Source organism: Mesoplodon densirostris, chromosome 12, assembly GCF_025265405.1.
Source record: "Mesoplodon densirostris isolate mMesDen1 chromosome 12, mMesDen1 primary haplotype, whole genome shotgun sequence".
Classification (NCBI taxonomy): Eukaryota; Metazoa; Chordata; class Mammalia; order Artiodactyla; family Ziphiidae; genus Mesoplodon; species Mesoplodon densirostris.
In genome coordinates, this window is record NC_082672.1 from 101,019,815 (window position 1) to 101,041,466 (window position 21,652).

Consider the following 21,652-nt stretch of genomic DNA (forward strand, 5'->3'; position numbering starts at 1 on the left):
GTCGTTAATAGCTTTCTGGTATAGCTTGTTCCTTGTGGGGGGAGGAGTTTGCAGTGAGTTCACTTTATTTCTACAAAGCCCTGATGGAGGCTGCAGTGCAGTGACACCCCCTCTAGAGTTGTGGTCTATGGATCGTTTATTCTGGATTTGTTTCCAGGTTGTGTAGACTCCAAGTGGGATCCCAGCCTGTAGGGACCAGACCCGGGGGGGGGTGGAGGGTGGGTGGGCGGGGAGGAGTGGAGTCAGGTCGATTAATTGCATTCAACCTAGGTTTCCTGTCCTGGGCTGCTGCCTCCTGTTGAGGGACACCAGCTTCCAAATGGGGCCCCCTCTTGCATACACGCGTGGTTGTGTGTGGCACAACCGTGAAAGAAAGTGAAAGGAACAAAAAGCCGAGGCCTGGCGTCGGGGGCGGGGGCGGGTTGGCGGGGGGAAGGCGAAGTGTCTGAGGTTGGTCCAAGAGCTGACGGGGGGCCACGGCTCTGCTTTTGGGAAAGGGGGTGTGTGGCGGGCAGCCCCGGTTTGGCAGCGGCTCTCCCGGTCGATCCTTGCTGGTGCCCCCCTCCCCAAGCCCCCGAGCCCCCTTTTACAGTTGGCTACACCTGGCTTGCATCTTTGAATCGGGGAAGGTGGGGGAGGCGTCCACGGAGAGAACACTCCAGACTGGCCGAAGGGAGCGCAGGACGATGGGCCGGAGCGGTCTCCAGTCAGTGCCCACTCCCCTGGGGCGCGCCGCCGCACATCCTGGGTTCTCCGCGCGCCCACCCAAAGTTGCTTTTTGTCAGAGATTCAGCGGCAGGCGCCTGGGAAGGGGGATCCCAGAGGAGCGCGCGGGCGGGGTGAGCTGGGGTCGGGGGCTGGCCGAGAGAGCCGGTGGTCCTGGAAGGTCGGGCAGGGGGTGCGTGTGCGGGGTCGGCCCCGCGCGCGCGGACCTGGCGGAGGAGGGGCGAGGAGCCTGCGGCAGCGCGGGTGTGTGTGGTGGGAGAGAAAATCCCTTTGTTGCCGACATCCGTGCTCGGGGCTGAGGCGGGGGAGGGGGCGAGGGGGCGCCCCTCCCCGACTCGCCGCCACCGCTGCGGGCCAAGTTCACTCCCGACTGACCCGAGTGGCTCGCGGCGCTATCCTGGCGCCCTGGGAGGAGGCAGGGAAGGTTCTGGTTGCTCAAAAGGTCAGGGCCAGCCGCGTGAGTTTCCCGTGCCCCACCCCGTCACACCCGCACTCCTGCTCCGCAGCTCTGTTACTAATGCAAAACTTGGGTCGTGAGTGGGGACGCCTCTGGAGGCGGCGACAGCCATGGCTTGGAGTGTGCCAAAAGACAGCGCCTGGGCAGGCTGGATCACTCCTCCCACCCCCCACTCCCCCCCAGCACCCATGCCCAGCTGCGGGACCCAGTCGGGCGACCTCCTTCAGCCACACCCCAGGAAGCCTGCGACCCTCCCCCCGACCTGGGGGCATCCTTGGGGTTCCCCTCTCCCCACTGCTACACATAACTGGGGAAAACATCCCAGGAGGACTTGCCCCAACGCTGCACACCCTGGACCGCTTTTTCTCATCTCCCACCTCCTCGCGGCCCCCAGTGCTAAAATGGGAACTTCTTCATCCCTCCCTTCCTTGACGCCAGTAGAGAAGTGCCTGTGTGTGACTCAGTCTGCGCTTGGAGCAGTCCCAGGAAGGGCTCCCGTGCCATCAGTTTTGGGCGTCCATGAAAGCCACACACTCTGCAGAAGGTCACCCCTCCCTGGCCCCCTCTGTGTCCCTGCCTCAGCCTTCCCTCTGCCGCAAGGAAACTATGTAGCCATTCTGGGGTTTGTTTGTTACGTAGAATGTTTAGTGGAGTCAGATGCTGTTTAATGGGTTAGATGTGGCCTGCACCAGCTATTGCCAGGCAGAACTCAAGTCCATAGTGCAGTTTAATCCTCTGGAAAACACGGTGCCAAAGATTTACAGATGAGGGGGCCAAAGTTGAAGAGGTCCGGCCATCTGCCCAAAGACACGCCGTGGATGAGAGTGGGAGCTGGGAGGCTGTGGTGACTGCGCGCGCGCGCGCGCGTGTCCTCCACAGAGAACCAGCCATGCCCGTGCAGTGAGAGACACCCCTTCCCCAGAGAGGTCCCCAGCCTACGGAGGACCGTGGCACATGGCATGCTGGCTGGGAGCCCTGCCGTCTGCCCGGCCTTCTGAGCCGGAAGCTCCCCAAAACCCGTCCAGGTCTTCTTGGTCACTAACTGGATAAGTGCCTGATGCGGCATGGGGTGCCTAGAGAGTGAGGCCCTAGGAAGGGGCACCGTTAGTATTGGAGTGGAGTTGGGATGGTTTGGTGGCGCTGCTTCCCATTCCGTCGGTCGCTGTCACTTGACAAGCGTGCTGTGCAGACTTGAACCAATCCATCAGCGCCTCAAGGGCGGAGGCAGTGGAAAGTGGCCCGGTGCCAGGAGGAGCTGGGGTGGAGAGAAAGGAGAGGTGGCAGGAGTGGCCTGGTGCTGCCTTCCTCCCTGCGCTCACGCCAGCCTCTCACGGCCACTGCTCCTTCCTTTGCAATCTGTTTGTTGCCTGCCAAGGGAAGTCGCCTTTAAAGAAAAAAAACAAAACAAACGTTCTCTCCTTCTCCTCATTCCATAATGGTGTCTTCATGGCAGGAATCGGCAGAACGGTGATGGGTGCAGCTGGGGACCCGTGTGCCCCCTCGTGTCTTTTCACAGAGGGCCAAGGTGCCCTCACTCAGGGATGCCGAGGGTGGTGGGACAGCTCCTAATCTTGGTCCCTTTGACCTCTTTCTGCCAATCAGGCTCTTCTCCCCAGCGTCCAGGCCAAGCTCGGATGCTAATCATAACTCTTGGTTCCCGGACCAGATGACTGCCCAAGTCTGTCGAGGGAGACTCAAGCTCTCCTGTGCTTGCCCCTAGGGCCAGACCGAAAGCCGGAGACCACGCGGCGAGTCTGCGTTTTGCAAGCCGGGTCTCTCCCAGAACTGGGTGTTCAGCGGGCAGCCACCACAATTCCTGGTCTGTTCTTCAGAAACCAGATGCTCCTCCGTCTCCCCGGCTGACCCCTTCTCTTGGCCACCTTCCCTCTTCATCCCTATCCCACATCCTTGCCCCCTTCTCTCCACTGCTGGAAAAAAGGGTTAAAACCCAGAGCCAAGGTGTAGCTTAGCAGCTCCCACTGGAACCAGGTTGGTGCTTGTAAAGTGCTTTTCATGACTGACTTCACACACCTTGGCACTTCCAGAAGCATCACCCACCTGTGGAAGAAAGGGGGGGGTCGTTGAGAAATAAGGGCAGATGAGCCTCTTATATACAGCAGCAAAGCGCCTGCTCTGTCTGTCATCTAAATCACGTCATTTGCCCCCTGCAGCGTGACCCACAGCCAAGGGTGAGGGAAGTCACTTTTGAAGAACTTTTCCTTGGAGGTTAAAAAAAAAAGAAGAAGAAGAAAGTAAGAAAGACCCCCAACTATTTCAATAGCCGCTTCTAGAAGAGGAATGGGGTGAGCGTGGCAGTGTCTCTGACCCTATCTCTGTGTCCCTTGTGCCCAAGATCCCCTTAGTTAGTTCTACATCCCAGAGAGATGGGGGGTGGGCCCGTTTCTCAGTGATGGTGGGGTGTACGCAGTACGGCCTTTGCCCAGGATGAGGGTGTTCCTGCCCAGGATTTGGGCTGTCACTCTGGAGAAGGGCCTCACGCCAGGCAGGGCCCCCGGCTCCTTGGCCCTTTCCACTCAGGTCCATCTTTGGCCTGGAACCTGAAGAGTTAAAGAGTCTTTAGCTCGTTGCAATGAAATTATGGCTGGCAGTGGCGCCGCTGTTTGTTCAACAGCCTCCAGTTTTAAACAGTTCACAAAAAGTTCATGGGGCAGCTAAAGATTATGTGTGTGTGTGTGTGTGTGTGTGTGTGTAGTCAGCAGGATCCAGTACTGAGCCTTGCCCCTCCTCCTCTTGTTTCTTCACGGCCAGCCCCCCGCCCCGCCCCGCCCCCACTCCCGTGACACTGGACCACGCTCGGGGCCTCAACCCTCCATCTGAACCTGTGCACGTAAGAACACTTCATCCTGACACTGGGTGTTATTTCTCTGTGCGGCGTTAATATTGAAAACCCCACCAGACAAGACCTGGAAGGGCGGGGAGAGGCTTTGAAAGCACCCCGTGGTCCCAGGTGTCTCTAAACTGCATTCCCCTCTCATGCTAAGTCCAGGCCGCCCTTTCTAAAGAAAAGCCCTTTCAAGGGAAGGGGGCTGCTGGCCCTTTTTGAGGGGAGGGGAGAGGGCTCAGTAGGATGATTGTGGCAGCGGCCTTTCTGTTTCCTCAGTCAGGTGCTCAGAGGTCCTTGTCCCAAGGTGACAACTAAAGGAGACATGTAAGAGGCAGCTTGTGTAAGTTTTGAAGACTGGAGCACCAGAAGATTGGGGCTTCGAGGGCACACATGCTTCGTCCCTCATCCTTTTCTTAAGGGTTTGGTGGAGTGACCCTTTGGCTTCTGGTATAATGTCCAAATTTCATCATGACACCCAGCCAGGGGGTGGCATGGTGTGGCCCTCCCGCTGCAGCCACGGCCAGGACACTTGCACCGAGGAATGTTGCTCCTCCACCTTTTAGATGAGGCTTCCCTGGACATCTTCCTTGTGGTCTTCCTTTTGTTAGAAGGGGCTGCAGGGGTTAGGGAGGGGACACTTTGTTGAACGTGCCTTCTGGTCGGCCCTGCACTAGTGGTGGCCTGCCCCCAACTTGATTTGTATGTTCGAAACACGGAAGAACAGCCCGTGAGCCCCCCACAGAAACTTCCTTGATGCCCAAGTCCATCTGAGTCCACCTTTTCGGGGCACTGTGGCCAGCCACTGGAAATGCCCCAGTCTGTCTAAAGAAAGGGACGCTTACTAAAGAAATAGCTTCTCTAGAATCCCACCAGGCCAGACACAACTGGGAGATCCCTGCCTCTCCTCCAGCTTCATCGTTGAGCCTCTAACTCTGCGGCGTGGGGCTCTTGATGAACAGACGGTGTTCTCTTCTGTATAGGGGCCGACGGGGGATGCTGGTGGACAAAAGCCTGTGTTAGGACAAAGAAATGCAGAGGGATAGCCTGGCTGGCTTTGGGATTCATAACATATCTTTGGGCTCATAACATATCTAACAAGATATAGCAATCTTTTTTGATTTTTTTGAAGTTTAAACAAATAGTGTACTCTGCATGAATCTTGTCTTTCAACTGAATCATTCTACTGTGGAATTGATGATGCTATAGTACTAGTTTACGAAGAAAGTGTAGTAGGCTTCACATATCTCCATATCTTATATTGATGGCATTTAAATTCTAATACCGAACTGTTATGGTTTCATAAACTAGGAGAAAATTGCGCTGATAACAAGCAGGAGAAGCTGGCAGAAACAATAGATTTTCCAGTCTTTGCTTTCTATTGTTTGTAAGCCTAATTACCCTAGTTGATCAGTTAATGACAGCACATGACAAAATTTTCCTGACTGCTAATTAATTAGCTCCAATTTCACCAGCTTTGTTACTGCTAAGGCTTCCACTAATTCTATGTGTGAATGTCTTCTTACCCTACTCATCCTGTTTTCCTCTCTGAGCTTCCTCATATGTAGAGAACCCATTTGATTGACTTAAGAGTCAGAAGATACTTATAATCAGAGAAAAAGCAAAAAAGAATGACTATAATGCCAACTAGTATAACTATTAATTAGAACTTATGTTTTGAGGATTTTCAGACAGAAGAGGGGTAGAAATGATAATAGTTTAGTTTTAGGAAAGCTGTAGTACACAAATAGAACCCCAAATCACACCACAGATAATTTTCCAGGAATTTAACATATCTGATATACACTCAGTTTGTGCCCATGAATGGTGAGCAACTGGAAGTAAAGGAGAATCACATAGTTACATTTCTGGACAAATCAGGTTATCAGAATGATGCAATAATGACAGTCTACCTCAGTCACTTCTTAGGCTTTCTTATTTACTATGCTAAATGTTAAATGAGATTCCTGAGTAAAAGCATTACAATGACTTCAGCATTGTGGGACATGAAACACAGTGAGAACTCAGAGCAGGGAAGGAAATAAGTCAGGTAAGCAGGAAAAAGAATTGAAAGAGCCGAAAGATGTATTACTTGGCTGTCAGGTGTTAGGAGAGTTTATTTGTGCTTTTTCTTAATCTTCATAACGCTCTTGTCAGAATGGTAGTAACATACCCATGTTTTTAGATGAGCGACCTTTAACTGTAGGTTGCACTTGATTGTCTGCCAGGTTTTCAAGTCTGTGATGGGGACAGTAATGTCAGAAATTTCAATCCCAGTCAAATCAAGACCTGGTAGAAACACCACTAAGGAAGTGCATAGTTTTGACCCAAATTTAACCACATTAAAATGTTGTCCTTTCTTCTCCAGGATGATAGTCTGTATTTCAAGAAGAATTCTAATTCTTGCCCCATAACAATTTCTCTGAGTTCTTTGTGCCAACTAAAGCCTTTGATTGATTTTCGTATTAGCAAAGCCCTGGAATTCTATGCAAAATGCTATGAATAGTTATCTACCTATCTAATTATTTTTAGCAAAAGGATGCAGAGCCGTTATCAGATTCTCAAAACTCAATCAGATTATCTAAGAGTTTACATTAAATGAGGTAATGAATGCCCTTTCTGGATCCAAACATTATAATATTTTTAATCCTTACCGTGGTCCCTGAAATGTCTATTTTTTTTTTTCTTTTTTTTTTTTTTGCGGTATGTGGGCCTCTCACTGTTGTGGCCTCTCCCGCTGCGGAGCACAGGCTCCGGATGCGCAGGCCCAGCGGCCACGGCTCACGGGCCCAGCCGCTCCGCGGCATATGGGATCCTCCCAGACCGGGGCACGAACCCGTATCCCCTGCATCGGCAGGCGGACTCCCAACCACTTGCGCCACCAGGGAGGCCCCCTGAAATGTCTATTATCTCTAATTATCAGTAAGGGAACTGAGGCGTCGTAAAGTCTTAAGTAAGTGAGAGGTCTGGAATTCAAATCCAGGTCAGTTTCAGTCTTGAACACCACTAATTCTATAGCCTACACTGCATTCTATACTCTTACTGTAGATAATCAATAAATGTTCATTTATTTCCTTTACCCCAGTTGGGGACAAAGAACATGGGTGTGTGAAAGAAAGTACAGATCAGTTTTAATGTAAATGATATAATAATAATGCTAGTCAGCAGTTACGGAATATTCATATTGTGCTAGGAGTTGAGCATTAAGTACTTTACAGGCATTCTTTTATTTAAAATCTCATATATATAATACCTAACTTAGGAAGTAGGTAATATAAATGTGCCAAGGTGATTGAAATAACGTGGTCATGTACAGGCAATGAAACTGGGAAAGAGTTTCCTGGGCTGATGGTTGAATTTTGGCCAAGACATTAAGGGGAGAAGGGATGAGCACTGGTGGGGAGACTGAAAACTTATTCATCGTAGGGAGAAAGCACTGGTGGAAGCATTGTACCGCTTGCTTAAGAACTGTTACCCTCATAACCCGAAAACTGAGGTTTTGCTGAAAGCTGAAGGCAGATTTCTTGCAGTGTGAAAAAGAATTTACTGATATCTCTTCATCTCTTCACGTTTGAACACGACTGTTTTGCAGATTGGTTGAAATGACTCAAGTTCTCTTTCAGATCAGGACTAGATGTCTGTATCATAGCATTAGGGCCCATGGAACAGCATTTGCAAGCCCATACTCACCTCCCCCCTTTTTAGTGTTTTGCACTCCGGAAAAGCAAACAACAGCAACAACAATATCTTATTTCCTTTTATCTATAGTTATTATTAATCTTTTCAAGAAACCCAATTTGATATATTTATGCTAAAATATAAATGAGATTTTTCCAGTTTTATTGAGATTTAATTGATTTCTATCTGTCCAAGGTGTACAATGTGATGATTGATATATATATATAGTGTGAAATGACTACCACAATAAGTTTAGTTAACCTTAATTCACATAATTACAAATTTTATTTTTGTGATGAGAACTTTCAAGATCTACTCTCTTAGCAACTTTCAAACATAAAATACGGTATTGTTAACTGCAGTGACCAAGCTGTACATGACATCACCGTTACTCACTTACCTTATAACTAGAAGTCTTTATCTTTTGATCATCTTCACTCATTTTCCTCACCTCCAACCCCCAGCTCTAGCAACCATCATTCCATTCTTTCTATCATGAGTTCAGTATTTTAGATTTCACATATGAGATCCTAAAGTATTTATCTTTCTCTGTCTGACATTTCATTTAGCTTAATGCCCCCCCAAATCCACCCATGTGGTCACAAATAGCCAGATTTCCTTCTTTATCATGGCTGAATAATTGTAGGTTGTATGCACCCTATTTTCTTCATCCATTTATCCACAAAAAAACAGTGAGTTTGTTTCCGTGTCTTGGCTACTGTATTGGGTTGGCCAGAAAGTTCATACAGTTAATGAATACACTGTTCAATAAAACTTGGTGAAAATGAAAAATGTGTCTTTTATTTTTACTTAAAATAAATCTTTGATAAAGCCAGCTAGGCATCCCTTTGAGTAATGACTTATATCACACTGAAATATTTTAAACATATGAACAGTAATAGCTTAAATGACAAATGTTACTAATATTGACACAATTGATCAAGGAGAATATGTTAGAATATGTTAAAATGCAGATGGACAGTGAAAGAACAAATATAACTTTTAACTAAATATTGTCTTGATATTTAGACCGTTGGTTAAGAACATAACAGGTTTCATCCATTTCAAGAAAGCAGAATATTTGCAGATCACTTAACATTTACTAGGTATGTCCTCAGTCTGGAAGGATATATTTCATTTACATGTGTCATTTAATTTAACCCCATCCCTCTGTAATAGATAGTGTTATCCCTATTTGCAGATAGGAAACAGGCTCAGAAAGATTAAGAATGTTACCTAATTCTAGTAAGTAGCCAAACCTAAACTGATCTAATTCCGGGGCAAAGCTCCTTCTGACACATCAGTGTGGGTCTTTATCTCTTTGAGAATTGTTGAACATTAAAAGCCTTCTTCCAGGTAAATGCATAAAGAAACAACATGAGCAATGATATAACAATACAAGTCTCACTAAATAATTAGTGTGTTTGGCCTTGCTTTTGCTGATAGATCTTTTGCAAAATTGCTTTTCTCTGAGATAGTGGACTTCAAATATTTTCTTTGAAGACTTTCCTAAATTATACCTATCAGAAAGCTACTTTGCTTTAAGGCTACAGAAAAATGAAAGCTTACTTAACTACACTTAGGTGCCACGGTCATACTATGGACTCTATACCTGCCAGGATTCACGCTAAGATAGGGTGGCTCCGCAAACTGTCCATAGTACTGTGATTTCTTTCTGATACTTTGAAGTAGAAATAATTTAATAACTATTCACAAAAGAGAGAAACACTGTTTCTTGGTCCTCAGTATCATACTGCTGTAGGCTAATTCTTTCTCTCTTCTGTTGCCCCTTAGTATAGAGAGTGTGTTTTGGGGACCCTCCTTCACGATCTTCTCCATTCCAAGAGCATCTTACATAAATCCAGGACTTCTCAAGCAGCCAGTTTTGCCAGATGGTCTTAGGGTTGGTTGTACCCATATATGTATAATCCCGAACTTCTCAAGTAAGGTCCTTATAGAGCATAATGGTTAAGAGAATTGGTACTGATACCAGACCTGAGTCCAAATACTGCCTATGCCCCTAACTAGCTGTGTAACCTTGGAGAGATAACTTAAGCCCCTTAAAGGGATTAGATTTCTCACCCGGAAAATGGTATAATAAATGCATCTACCCCATACGGTTAGTGTGTAAATTAATGTAACTTGAGATGGTGCATGTTAAGCATTAGCACAGTGCCTGTCTCTTGTTAGTAATACCTGCTTTTATTATTAATTATTCTCTTTATATTCCCAGTTTCAGCTAGGTGCCTAACATATAATAGTTGTTCAGCAAATATTTACTGGATTGAACTAGCTCTGAAATTTAAGCATTGGGTCAACAGCAAAGTAGCCACCCCACCATCATTTCTCCCACAGAAAGGGAGAATAGATGGAAGCCAGCCATCATACTTTCTTTTCTTATTCTAAACTTCCCATCCAGGCCCAGCAATAAAATAATCTTCCTGAACCCCAACAATTTCGAGAATTTTTCAAATCACACTATTTGAAAATAGTTGGGTTTCCCTAATCTAATATGTCCCCAGACCCCAAGGTCACCAAGCTTATATTAATGAAGTCTAGTTAAGAGAAATGATTACAGTTAGTAAACCAACTGCTTATGAGCTCATTGGGCTTTTTAAAATTTACTCTCTGCACTTCATAGAGACACAGGTAGTTTGCTTTTGTTGGACTCTCCACAGTCAAAGTAGTCTTTCAAAAAGCACAAATCAGATGCTATTATCGCACTGCTTCTAACCTCTAAAGGCTGTCTATTGTAAAGAGATTAAATTTTCAACTACTTAGCCAGGTTCACAGGGACCATGTGGTCTGGTCACTTACTACATCTTTCCCTGACCTTCATGGGGTTCGAGGCACAGTTGTCTTTTTCAGTCCCTCAGATGCAACAAGCTCTAGTTCTTGCTCTCCCAGCTTTAGATTGGCTAATCCTTCTACCCAGACCAATTTCCCTCTGATCACTAAGGCCTCGGTTCAAACGCCACCACTACTATCTTGACCAAAGAGACCTGCCTCCTCACTGCCTCTCCATCCCATTGTCCAGTCGTATTTCTGTCGCTGTACAAAATGTATTTACATGTTGACTCTGTCTTCCTCCACCACTGGACACTTGCTTAAGAGCAAGGACTTTGTAATTTTTTGCTCACCACTGAATCTTCCAAAGCTTGCAGGAGACACTGGCACATAGAAGGTGTGTAGGAAATGTGTGTCTAATAAATGAATAAATATGTGAATGAAAAAATACTGTGAAACACTAACACAAGAATATTCTTCTTTCAAAAGAATAATGAAAAATAATTTCATTCAATAAGAGTCAATCTTAGTTACTGATACATGACTTAGTAGTTCCCATTCAATTTAAAATGTTCCATTTTTTTTCTGATACTTCACAAGTCATTAATTAAATGTTGCTCGCTTTTAAGGCTAATCTGTGAGACATTATTTAACTTGTCTACTCTAAAGTTCCGGCATTAAGTCAGGCGGGGCTTCAGCAAGTACTGATCATGTGACCTTGGCCTCTCATTGCCTCAGTTTTCTCATTTGTAACATGGGTATAATAATAGGCTTATTTCATAGGCTTATGAGGAGGAAAACCTCATATATATATATATATATATATATATATATGTCTATGTATATGTATTTGAACAGTGTCTTAGAAGAGTGTCTGGCACATGGTAAGCATTATAGAGTATTGACTGCTGCTACTAGTACTGTTATTTTGAGAACTAACTGTTGAGAATAATCCTTCATATAGTGGTTTATTCCACTGAAGATAAAGGAAACTAATAGAATATTAGAAATCAGATTAAACACAGAAAGCCAGTAAAATATACCAAGACAGAAGATGATGAGAGTGTAAAAGCATAGAAGAAAAAAAAAAACGGTTTTTGTTTTTCTTATTCTTTTTCTTTTTTAAAGAAGGAAAGAGCCTAGAATTAGGACAAAAACTATTCATTGGCTATACTGACATGGAGATCGCTGGTGACCTTCATAAGTAAAATTTCAGGAGAGTGGGCAAAGAGATTACGGTGAGAGAAGTCAGATGGATGTAAATTATAGAGTAAATGGGACGTGAGGAAATGGAAACAATATATGAAGATAACAATTTTGAAAAGTTCAGACAGGAATTGGCTAAAGAAGATACGCAGGGATTAGGGGAGAAGGGAGGCTTTCATGTTACACGTATAGTTTTTAATATTTTAAGTTGGAGTTACTAGTCTAGAATGAGGTTGAATTTTGGCAAGAATCATTCATAAGGAGTAGATGGGCTGTAGAAAATGCAGTGCTGTGAAGTACTTGAGAAGATGAGAGAAAATGAAATGCTGTCTGTAGTGCACATGGCCTTTTAACGTTCACTCGTGTAGTAAAAGGGAATACAAAGATCAACGCAAATGCTAATGAATTAATGGATTTGGCAGTGGACTATTTACTTACTGACTTCTGTGTTCTTAGTGAGTCATGAAGCACCTCACCAGCTCAGAGTGAAGGAAGTAGAGAGGATGGAGGGACATTTGAGGAGGGCAGGTAAAGCTTCTCAGAAAATAGTCTGTAAGGAGAATTAGAAAGAACGTACTGTAAGTCAGAGCAATATTTCCAGTCTTGAAAATCCATTTGAAGTTGGTGATTATTAATTTATTGGAATACCAATTTGCCCTGCCACATGATTTTTCTCCAGCTACCTGGATATAAGTTACGCAGAGGCAGAAAAGAGTGAGAGATAACAATCGAGGGAAAATACAATTAATATTTTTTTTACCTTTTTCCACTTCCCCGCTCCAACTCTGGGGAGCCTTCACGGACATGGCTGCCCTCCCAGCCTCCAGCAGCACTCTGTTATCAAAGAATTCAAAGAAATGGAACATAGGTTTCCAACTTATTAATTTAGCAGAATCAAAAATTATATATAATGTCTTCTGTTGGCAAAGATTTTTGCAATATAATTTGGTTCCATCTTTTGACAAGTAATTTGGCAATGTCTAGCAAGATAAAAATGTTAATAGCTTTTTACACATTAATTCTAATTCTGGAAGCTTATGCCAATAAATAATCTATAATCCAGAAAATTATTATATAAAGATGCTCATTGTCATGTCATTTGTAATAACAAAAAATTGGAAACACCTTTAATTGTTAACAATAGGAAAATAGTTAAGGAAATTATATCCACTTAGTAGAAAGCTACACAGTTACTATATTATAATTACAAGATGATGGAGCAAAATAGAATAATGCTTAATAAAGAAAGAATGAAGAAAGCTGACTTAAAATTGTCTTCCTTATGACAGTAATTATGTAAACATATAAATATTTATTAACACTTAAAACCAAAATAAGGTTTTAAAAGCTCTGTACCAGTAATGGGGATTTTATGTTTGTTTCAAAATATTTTTTAACATAACTCTTATAATTTTGTTTTTTCTACTCCTTTTCTTAAGAATTTCTGATTATTACCTCATTTTTCATTTCATAGTTTCAAATAAAGTCAGCAATTTTATCATCAGAGGAGATTAGACTTATTTGACAGTTCATAATTCGAAGTTATTTGGTATAAAAAGACCATATACACTTGTAGGTGCTTTCAAAATAAAATTTCGAGAATTTTTTTTTTTTTTTTTTTTTTTTTTGCTTAGTCTTTCCTAGTATGGAGATTAAGCAAATACCTAAAATTGCTAGCCATGCTTTTTTCATTTTTCTCATTTTGTTCATTTATCTTGCCCTTCACAAGAATGATAACAAATGAGTCTGCAGTTGCATCTGCCAATTTCTTAAATCCTCTATTATCCACAATATGAAACCATACTAATATGAATGTTTCCAATATTTTCAGAGCTCTTTAGTTATTATACTTTAGCATTCTGTATGAAGTATCTTATGTAAGTGTAAACTTTAGACTCAACTTCTGGAAGCTTTTGATTTCTTAGTTCAAAAGTGAGAGATCCTTAGTTCAGCCCTATGATTAACAATTACTTGTATAGTAGGAAGCTCCTAAATTATTGTTTTATGGATACCTGGTAGTTTTCTTGCCATTTCTCAGAAGTTCTCTATTAAACACATTCTCTCTGTCTCTCTCTCTCTGTCTCTCTCTCTCTGTCTCTCTCTCTGTCTCTCTCACATACACACACACACACACACACACACACACACACACATTGTGATTAAAAGCACAGACTTTGGCATTATGAAGTCTAAGGTTCAATTTCCAGTTCTGTAGTTTCTGGACCACTTCACTTTAGCAAGTAACCTAATGTCTCTGAACCTTGTTATTTTCATCTGTAAAATGGAGATTACAATTATATCAGACAATCCTCAAAACACCCGTAATAATTTTAGAGTTTCAGAGTCAGGTACAAGCAGGCACTCAGTAAATGGCTAGTACTTTTATTACTTTATTATTATTTAGGTCTTGGTTTTCCTTGAGTCTGTGAGTCCCCATGATTAAATGTAATTTCCAGTAGATTGAATAACACCTGTTTTCACCAAAAACTTTAACTGAGTTCATTACTTTCTGTGAAACCCAGATTAGTTTTCTGCCTTCTTTTCTGTGCCGTATGTAGGTGTTCAATAGATTTATTTAATAAATGTATGAATGCATGAACACGTAGATGAATTTTTAAATGCTTCTTTTTGAGAAGGTAGAACAAATGTGACACAGTAAAACAGATAAGAAAATAGTGCATGGAAAAAATGGCAAAGTCATGTATGTACCCAGGGCCAGCCTAAGAAGAATTGCTTTTTTTCTTTTAAGGGAAAATGTGTTGAATAGCTTATTTTAATTATTTCTAAAAGTTAAGTACAGGGACTTCCCTGGTGATCCAGTGGTTAAGACTTCGCCTTCTGATGCAGAGGGTGTGGGTTCAATCTCTAGTCGGGGAGCTATGGTCCCAACATGCCTCACAGCCAAAAAACCAAAACATAAAACAGAAGCAGTATTGTAACAAATTCAATAAAGACTTTAAAAAGTGGTCCACATCAAAAAAAAGAAAGTTAAGTACAAAAATTTGCTGATGATTTACATATTTAGCACCAATAAAATAATGTGAGATTAGCTGTACTAAAACAGAATGTTGAGCTACATTCACATTAAGTGACATTATATAGTCTAAATTTGTGGAAAACTTCTGAGATGGCTGAGGAAAAGTAAGATGGTGAGTGACCTTTGAGCAGAAAAAGACAGAAAGAGAAATGGCCTTTTCTACATCCTATTGCGCCTCCAAGTAAAATGCTTGGTAATCTAGCTACAAAGCTATATGTCATTTGGCTTTACGCACCTACTGTGATTTACCTTGTGAAGATCAGATTTTGCCATGGATAGGATCTGTAAAAGTATCACACATTCCAGTACCATTGGCAACCACAGCTACCAAAAACTCCAATTTAAATCGATGAACCTAATATCAGATGATAGTATCATTTCCTTGTGGGTGTTTTGGGAAAAGGTGGGTAGGAAATGTATAAAATTGAGTACTTTATTAACTGAAAAAACAATTCATCATTTTGAAAACATAAAATACATTAAAGTTGTTATAGCATCAGGCATTAATATTTCACTGTACTTTAGTCATTGCCTACAATCAACATTTTCTGCCCTTTGAAACAGAATCATGCTTGTGGTATGCATTAATCATATAAAAGATTAAACACTGAAAAGAAATTCAGCCTTTAAAGACAATTTGCTTTGATTTATTCAGTGGGTTCTTCCAAAAAGTTAATACCAAGAATTATTGCTTGTTGAATTGGAGTTACAAATTCTTTCAGAGTTACTTAGTATTTTCTGTAATATCAGTATCAAGGAAGGTAAAGCAAATTTACATATTTATTAGGAAATACAGGCACATAATCATAAAACAAGAAAACACAGCGTTTTTATAGACTTTATTTTTTAGAAGTGTTTTAATTTTACAGAAAAATTGAGAAGATAGTATAAAGTGTTTCCATATACACTATACCTATTTCCCTCTATGATGATCCACTTACATTAGTATGTTACATTGTTACAATCAATTAACAAATATTGATACATTATCATTTACTATAACCCATACATTAGTCCAGTTCCTTAGTTTTTACCTAATGTCCTTTTTCTATTCCAGGATTTCATCCAAAACATCACATTACGTTTAGTTGCCATGTTTCCTTAGGCTCCTCTTGGGTTTGATAGCTTCTCAGGTTTTCCTTGGATGACCTTGACAATTTTGAGTAGTTAGGTTTTTGTAGGATGCCTACTACTAGAATTTGTTTGATGCATTTTTCATGATAATATTGGGATTATGTGTTTTGGGGAGGAAGACCACAGAGTAGAAGGGTTATTTTGTCAGATCACATCAAGTGTACAGAGTATCAATATGCATTATGAATGCTGAGGTGGACCTTGATCACCAGGCTGAGGTAGTGTTTTTCAGGTTTCTCCATTGTAAGATTACTGTTTTCCCTTTTTCATACTGTACTTGTTTGGAAGGAAGTCAATATGCTCAGCCCACAGCTAAGGAATAGGGAGTTATGCTTAAGATGGAGTACTACATAAACTATTTGGAATTCCTTTGCACTGGAGATTTATCTATTCTCCTGCATTTATGTATCCAATTATTTATTTATATCAGAAGAACTCATGGATTTTTATTTTATACTTTGGGTTATAATCTAATTCTACTTTAGTCACTTTGTTCCTCAAATTGCTCTAGTCCTGACCCTTGTGAACTCTTTTCAGTTGGCTCTTGTGCCACTCTGTGGTATCCCCGTCCTATTTTTTTTTTTTTTTTGGAACTTCCTTACTTTCTGACACTATAAGATGGTCTTGTATATAAATCTTGTATATTTACTGCCCCAGTCCTAGAATCAGCTATTTCTTCAAGGATAACTAGGTCTTTTTAGTGGAGAACGGTATTAGACAGCAGGATCTGGGTGTGGGGTGTGCTAATTGCTGCTCAGATGTCATTGCTTCTAGATCTTCTCAGCTGACAGAGCAAAGAGATAATATCTGTGTACATTACCCATGTATATGCACATATCTCTAAGTATCTCTCTACATGACCATGTGTATTAAGGTAATATGAAGCAATATTAAGCTAAACATGAATGTATATTGATGTTTCCAACTTTAATCTGTTACCACATAGATCATCTTAGCCTCATCTCTTGCTTATCTTTAAATTTAAACTCCAGCAAAACACTTGGCTTCTAGAAGTATGAAAATCAAATTGTAGCAACTTTGGGAAGCCACATCATCTAGCAGAATAATTCTTAAAGGGCAAGGTGTATATCATCAAATTTTAATTTACAGTCAGCAGTACTTTTTAACATCAAAAGACCTCCAGACCTCTGCTTCCAAGAAGATGAAGTAGCCCATTTCTCCCAGGTTCTCCCACTTAAAACTAAAACCCTGAACATAACAACAAACAAACATAGGAAGACGCTGAAAGGTGGAAATGAGAAGGCAGACTTAACTAGGGACTTTGGGACTTGAGGAATAATGTGGTGATGAGTCCCCTGCGTTTCCTGTTGCTTCCCATACATCCTGGAGAGGGTATTACAGGACCCCCAATCAATAACCACCAACAGAACAACAGACAAAAAAACTTGAAGAAAACCCCACAAAACCCTGTTCCCCCTAGCCAAAGTATGAGGAAAGGGGTTGCTAAAGACAGAAGACCATTTGGGCAATAATATACACACTACTCGAGCCAAGTGCCAGTGGAATATACACACTACTCGAGCCAAGTGGAATATTGCACCCATCCCCTATGTCCTGTCGTTTCAGTTGGGCCAAGGTAGGATTTGATCTTCCACACCACCCCACTCCTGCCCTCCAGAAGAGCCAGCGCTCTTGGTTCCCCACCAGGTTGTTTCAGTGTGGTCCAGTGGTGAGCTGAGCCTCCACCCCTTTCCATGAGCAAACAGACTTTAAAAGGTGGTGCCTGACAGGCTAGTTAACACTGGGCTGCCCTCACACAGTCGTGGGGTCCAATGGTGGGACTTAGCCTCCATCTCTCCCTGACATCAATAAGAATAGGGTGTTACAGATTGGAGGGAGTAGGCACCCCACTAACCCCCAACACATGATGTCAGTGAGACCCACTGGGGTGCTGAATCCCCATAACCATCCTGAGGCAGTAAGACAGAATGAGATGGCACAAGCAGGGCTACTTGGCACTTCTCTTCCTCTTACCCTGGTGTCAGTGGGGCCAGCAGGTAGCTGACCCTCTACCCACACCCGGCATCAACAAGAAGGAATGAAGTGGGAGGAAGGACAGCAAACACTTCACTTCTCCCCTCCCCTTGTGTCAAGAAAACTACTGGGGACATGAACTTCCACTCCTACTAAAAGGCAACAAAATGATATTAATGTTCCCACTTTTGGGGGGAAGGTGTCAGAAGGGCCAATAGGCTAGCTGAACTTCTACTTGATCTGTCTGCAGTGAGACAATGTAAGTGCCCACTTTTGCTGCGGTATTGTCAGTAGGGCCCAATGGAAATCTGTACGTAACCCCCCAGTCCTCATACTACGCCTCAAATAGGATGACTTCCTTCTAAAAAGTAATAATAAAATTAAATGCGATACACAGTCATGTAATAACTCACAATGTTTAGAATGCAATGGAAAAATACTCATGACACCAAGAACCAGGAAATCACAGAATAAATGAGAAAAGACAATAAACATACACCAACACTGAGATAAGACATCTATTGAAATGATCAGACAAGGATTTTAAATAAGCTGTCACTTAAATGCTTCAATGAGCAATTATGCGTTCCTTGACAGAAATGTGAAAAATAGAAAATGTAAACAAAGAACTAGAAGTTATAACAATAAAAACAAATGAGAACAGTAGAACTGAAAAATACAACAATCAAACAACTTTGCTCAAGAGTAGAGTGGAGATTACAAAGCATAGAATCATGAACTTGGAAGAGATCAGTACAATGTACCAAATGTACAGAGCAAAACAGACTGAGGGGTAGAGATGGGAGAAAGAACAGGATCTCAAGAACCTGTAAACAGTAACAAAAGCACTAACTTTCATATCATCAAAGTTCCAGAATGAAAAAAGAGAGCAAGTAGGACTGACAAAGTATTCAAAGAAATCATGACTAAAAAGTTCCCAGGTTTTTAGAAGACATAAACACAAATTCAAGAATCTGAACAAACCCAAAGAGGAAAAACACAAAGATATCCTTGCCAAGACGCGTCATAATTAAACTTCTGAAAAGTAGAGACAAAAAAATTCTCGCAAGTGGACAGGCAGAAACAATGCATCACTTATTGAGAAACACCAATTCCAATGACAGCATATTTCTTGTCTAAAACTCTGGAGTCAGAAGCATTGACATAACCTTTTTCAAGTGCTAACAGAAAAGAACACTCAGCCACAAATTCACACTTTGATCTCCACTTTCTTGTTTGACTTACATTAATGGACTACTAACTCATCTTTCTATATCCGGGACTGCCGTCACCCTTCTCCAAAAATCTAGTCACAGTATTTCCAGAGTGATCGTTCTGAAAATGAAACAAATGTTTCTTATAAAAATACCTGATTGTGTTATGAAACTTGTCTCTCTTCTAAGTTACCAGTTAAAATCCTTCAGTGGATTCCCATCTTTCTTGCAGTAAAATCTCACACCCAAACTCTCTTTGTCCTTTTGGGCTGCTGTAAGATTATACTGCAGGTTGGGTGGCTCATAAACAACAGGCATTTTTTTCTCACAGGTCTGGAGGCTGCAAGTGCAAGAATAGGGTGCCAGTATGGTCAGATGAGGGCCCTCTTTTGAGTTCCAGACTTCTCATTGTAACCTCACATGGCAGAAGAGCTTCAGGAGCTCTGTGGAGTCTCTTTTGTAAGAGCACTAATACCGTAATCATTTCCCAAAGGCCCCACCTACTAATACTATCACCTCCGGAAATTAAGATTTCAACGTATAAATTTGGAGGGGAACACAAAGACTAAACCTTAGTACTTACTATACATACATGGACCATTCATGGTCTGGCCTCTACCCTCTCCATTGTCTTCTTTTCTTACACTCCAGTGAGCATTTCTTTTTTTTTTTTTTTTTCTTTTTGCGGTATGCGGGCCTCTCACTGTTGCGGCCTCTCCCGTTGCGGAGCACAGGCTCCGGCCACGCAGGCTCAGCGGCCATGGCTCACGGGCCCAGCCGCTCTGCGGCATGTGGGATCTTCCCGGACTGGGGCATGAACCCGTGTCCCCTGCATCGGCAGGTGGACTCAACCACTGTGCCACCAGGGAAGCCCCAGTGAGCATTTCTTATACTGATTATGAATGGAACTCCTTTCTGGACTGATCCTTAACCATTCATTTTCTGGCAAACATGAATTTATCTTCTCTTTTCCTCAAAAATTCACCCTTCCTTCATGTTACATACCCATTTCAATTGCCTTCTACAGGAAGCCCTACTGATATCCCCCATATACTACTCTCCACAGCATGCATTAAGGTCTTACCGTGTCTTCCTATAGCATTCTGTAATAATCTTTATGGTAACTATGGATTTTCTTACTTGAATGTCACAATACATTGAATTCTAGGTGGCACGATAATGATTTTAGTAACAGTAACACTGGTGCCTGCCTAGTTTAACCCATGGCATTCTTTAGGTGTTCAATAAATGTTTGTTGAATGAGTGAATGAATGAATGAATGGTCAATTTGAAATCTTAATCATGTTACTTTTCAAAAATCTGTTAAAAGATACCCACAGTTTTCCAGAAGATTAGGGACTTAGGATCTTAAACTTGATCTAATAGAGGAATTTTTACTCATACATCATGTTTAAATACCGCAAAGTAAAACCATTAACCCAGGAATTTAAGGTTATCCATTTGGACTTGCAAGCCAATAATTAATATATTCTGCCCCAACTGTATTAGATGGTTTCATTGCTCCACTCATATCTCCCCAGCACTCATCATTCCACTATATGCTGATAGAATCATGCTACCACCTGCAATTATCCACCTTAGGGCAGGCCAGAAGTGTACAGGAGTTAATGTATCTGGGTGTAGCTTTCAACCAAGGACAGAGGGGACTGGAAGATAAGTACTTCAAGTTTCTCACCGATTCTTGGGATAACTCTGAGACATGTTCTGTAGAGTTTCACAGAACTCCCCTGAAGTACTGGCAGCAGGTCCCTGCAGGAGTAATTTATTCAGTAATGCACCTCTTTTGGCTTCCTTCCATGCCTCCATTCTCAATTCCCACTCCACTTCTGAGTTTTCTGGAAGCACCTCCCAGATGAACAGTTTGCATTCAAATTATTGCCTCAGGTTCTGCTTCTAGGGGAATTCAATTTATAGCCTCCTAACAATCCGGTTTTCCTTAGAGAGCCATCACTGGTACAAGTACCAAGGCATGGCACATTATGTATCACTCCTCCTAAATCCTAATATTTTTAAACAGATAGAAAAGAGTATGACCTTGAAGAGAAAAATCGTTTGAATGAGAATGGCCAATGGATAAAGGGAAGGAGAGACAGTGCCATTTGTTTTCCATTAATGATAGTGTGAAATTTATGGGCAGATGGTCTAACAGCTGTGACTATAATTTGAGGAGCCTGCTCCCTTGGTTACAGAAGACTGCTATTGTTATTATTATGGAAGCACAACCTCATGACTTTATTGCTTCGCTTGATGTAGCCTTTTCCTTTACCCTTAAATCTTTCTACATCACTGAATTGCAGCCAATAGCTTTATTTTCTCCCTATGGCTCCATCACAAAAAAGACACACATGTGCACACACACACACACACACACACACACACACAGAGTTTTGTGTATGCCAGGGCTTGAAAAGACAAGCTCATGGTGCATGTATGCAATGGATATTGTACATTACAGGTCTCTGTGAAATAGTCTTCTGCAGGTTCCTATGTTTATTTTATGAATAATTAACTTTAGTAAAGTTAATTTCCTGAAGATCTTGATGAAGACTGAAGAA

At 42.2% G+C, this 21,652-nt stretch overlaps 1 protein-coding gene across 1 annotated transcript in view; it reads left to right on the top strand.

The window, feature by feature from the left end:
• LOC132499910 (uncharacterized) overlaps positions 1-21,652 on the top strand; it is a 43,338-nt gene that overhangs the window by 19,493 nt on the left and 2,193 nt on the right. Inside the window, exon 5 of the mRNA XM_060114574.1 lies at positions 19,408-19,535. Within this exon, the coding sequence (XP_059970557.1) occupies positions 19,408-19,535 (128 nt within the window). The remainder of the gene's footprint in view (positions 1-19,407; positions 19,536-21,652) is intronic.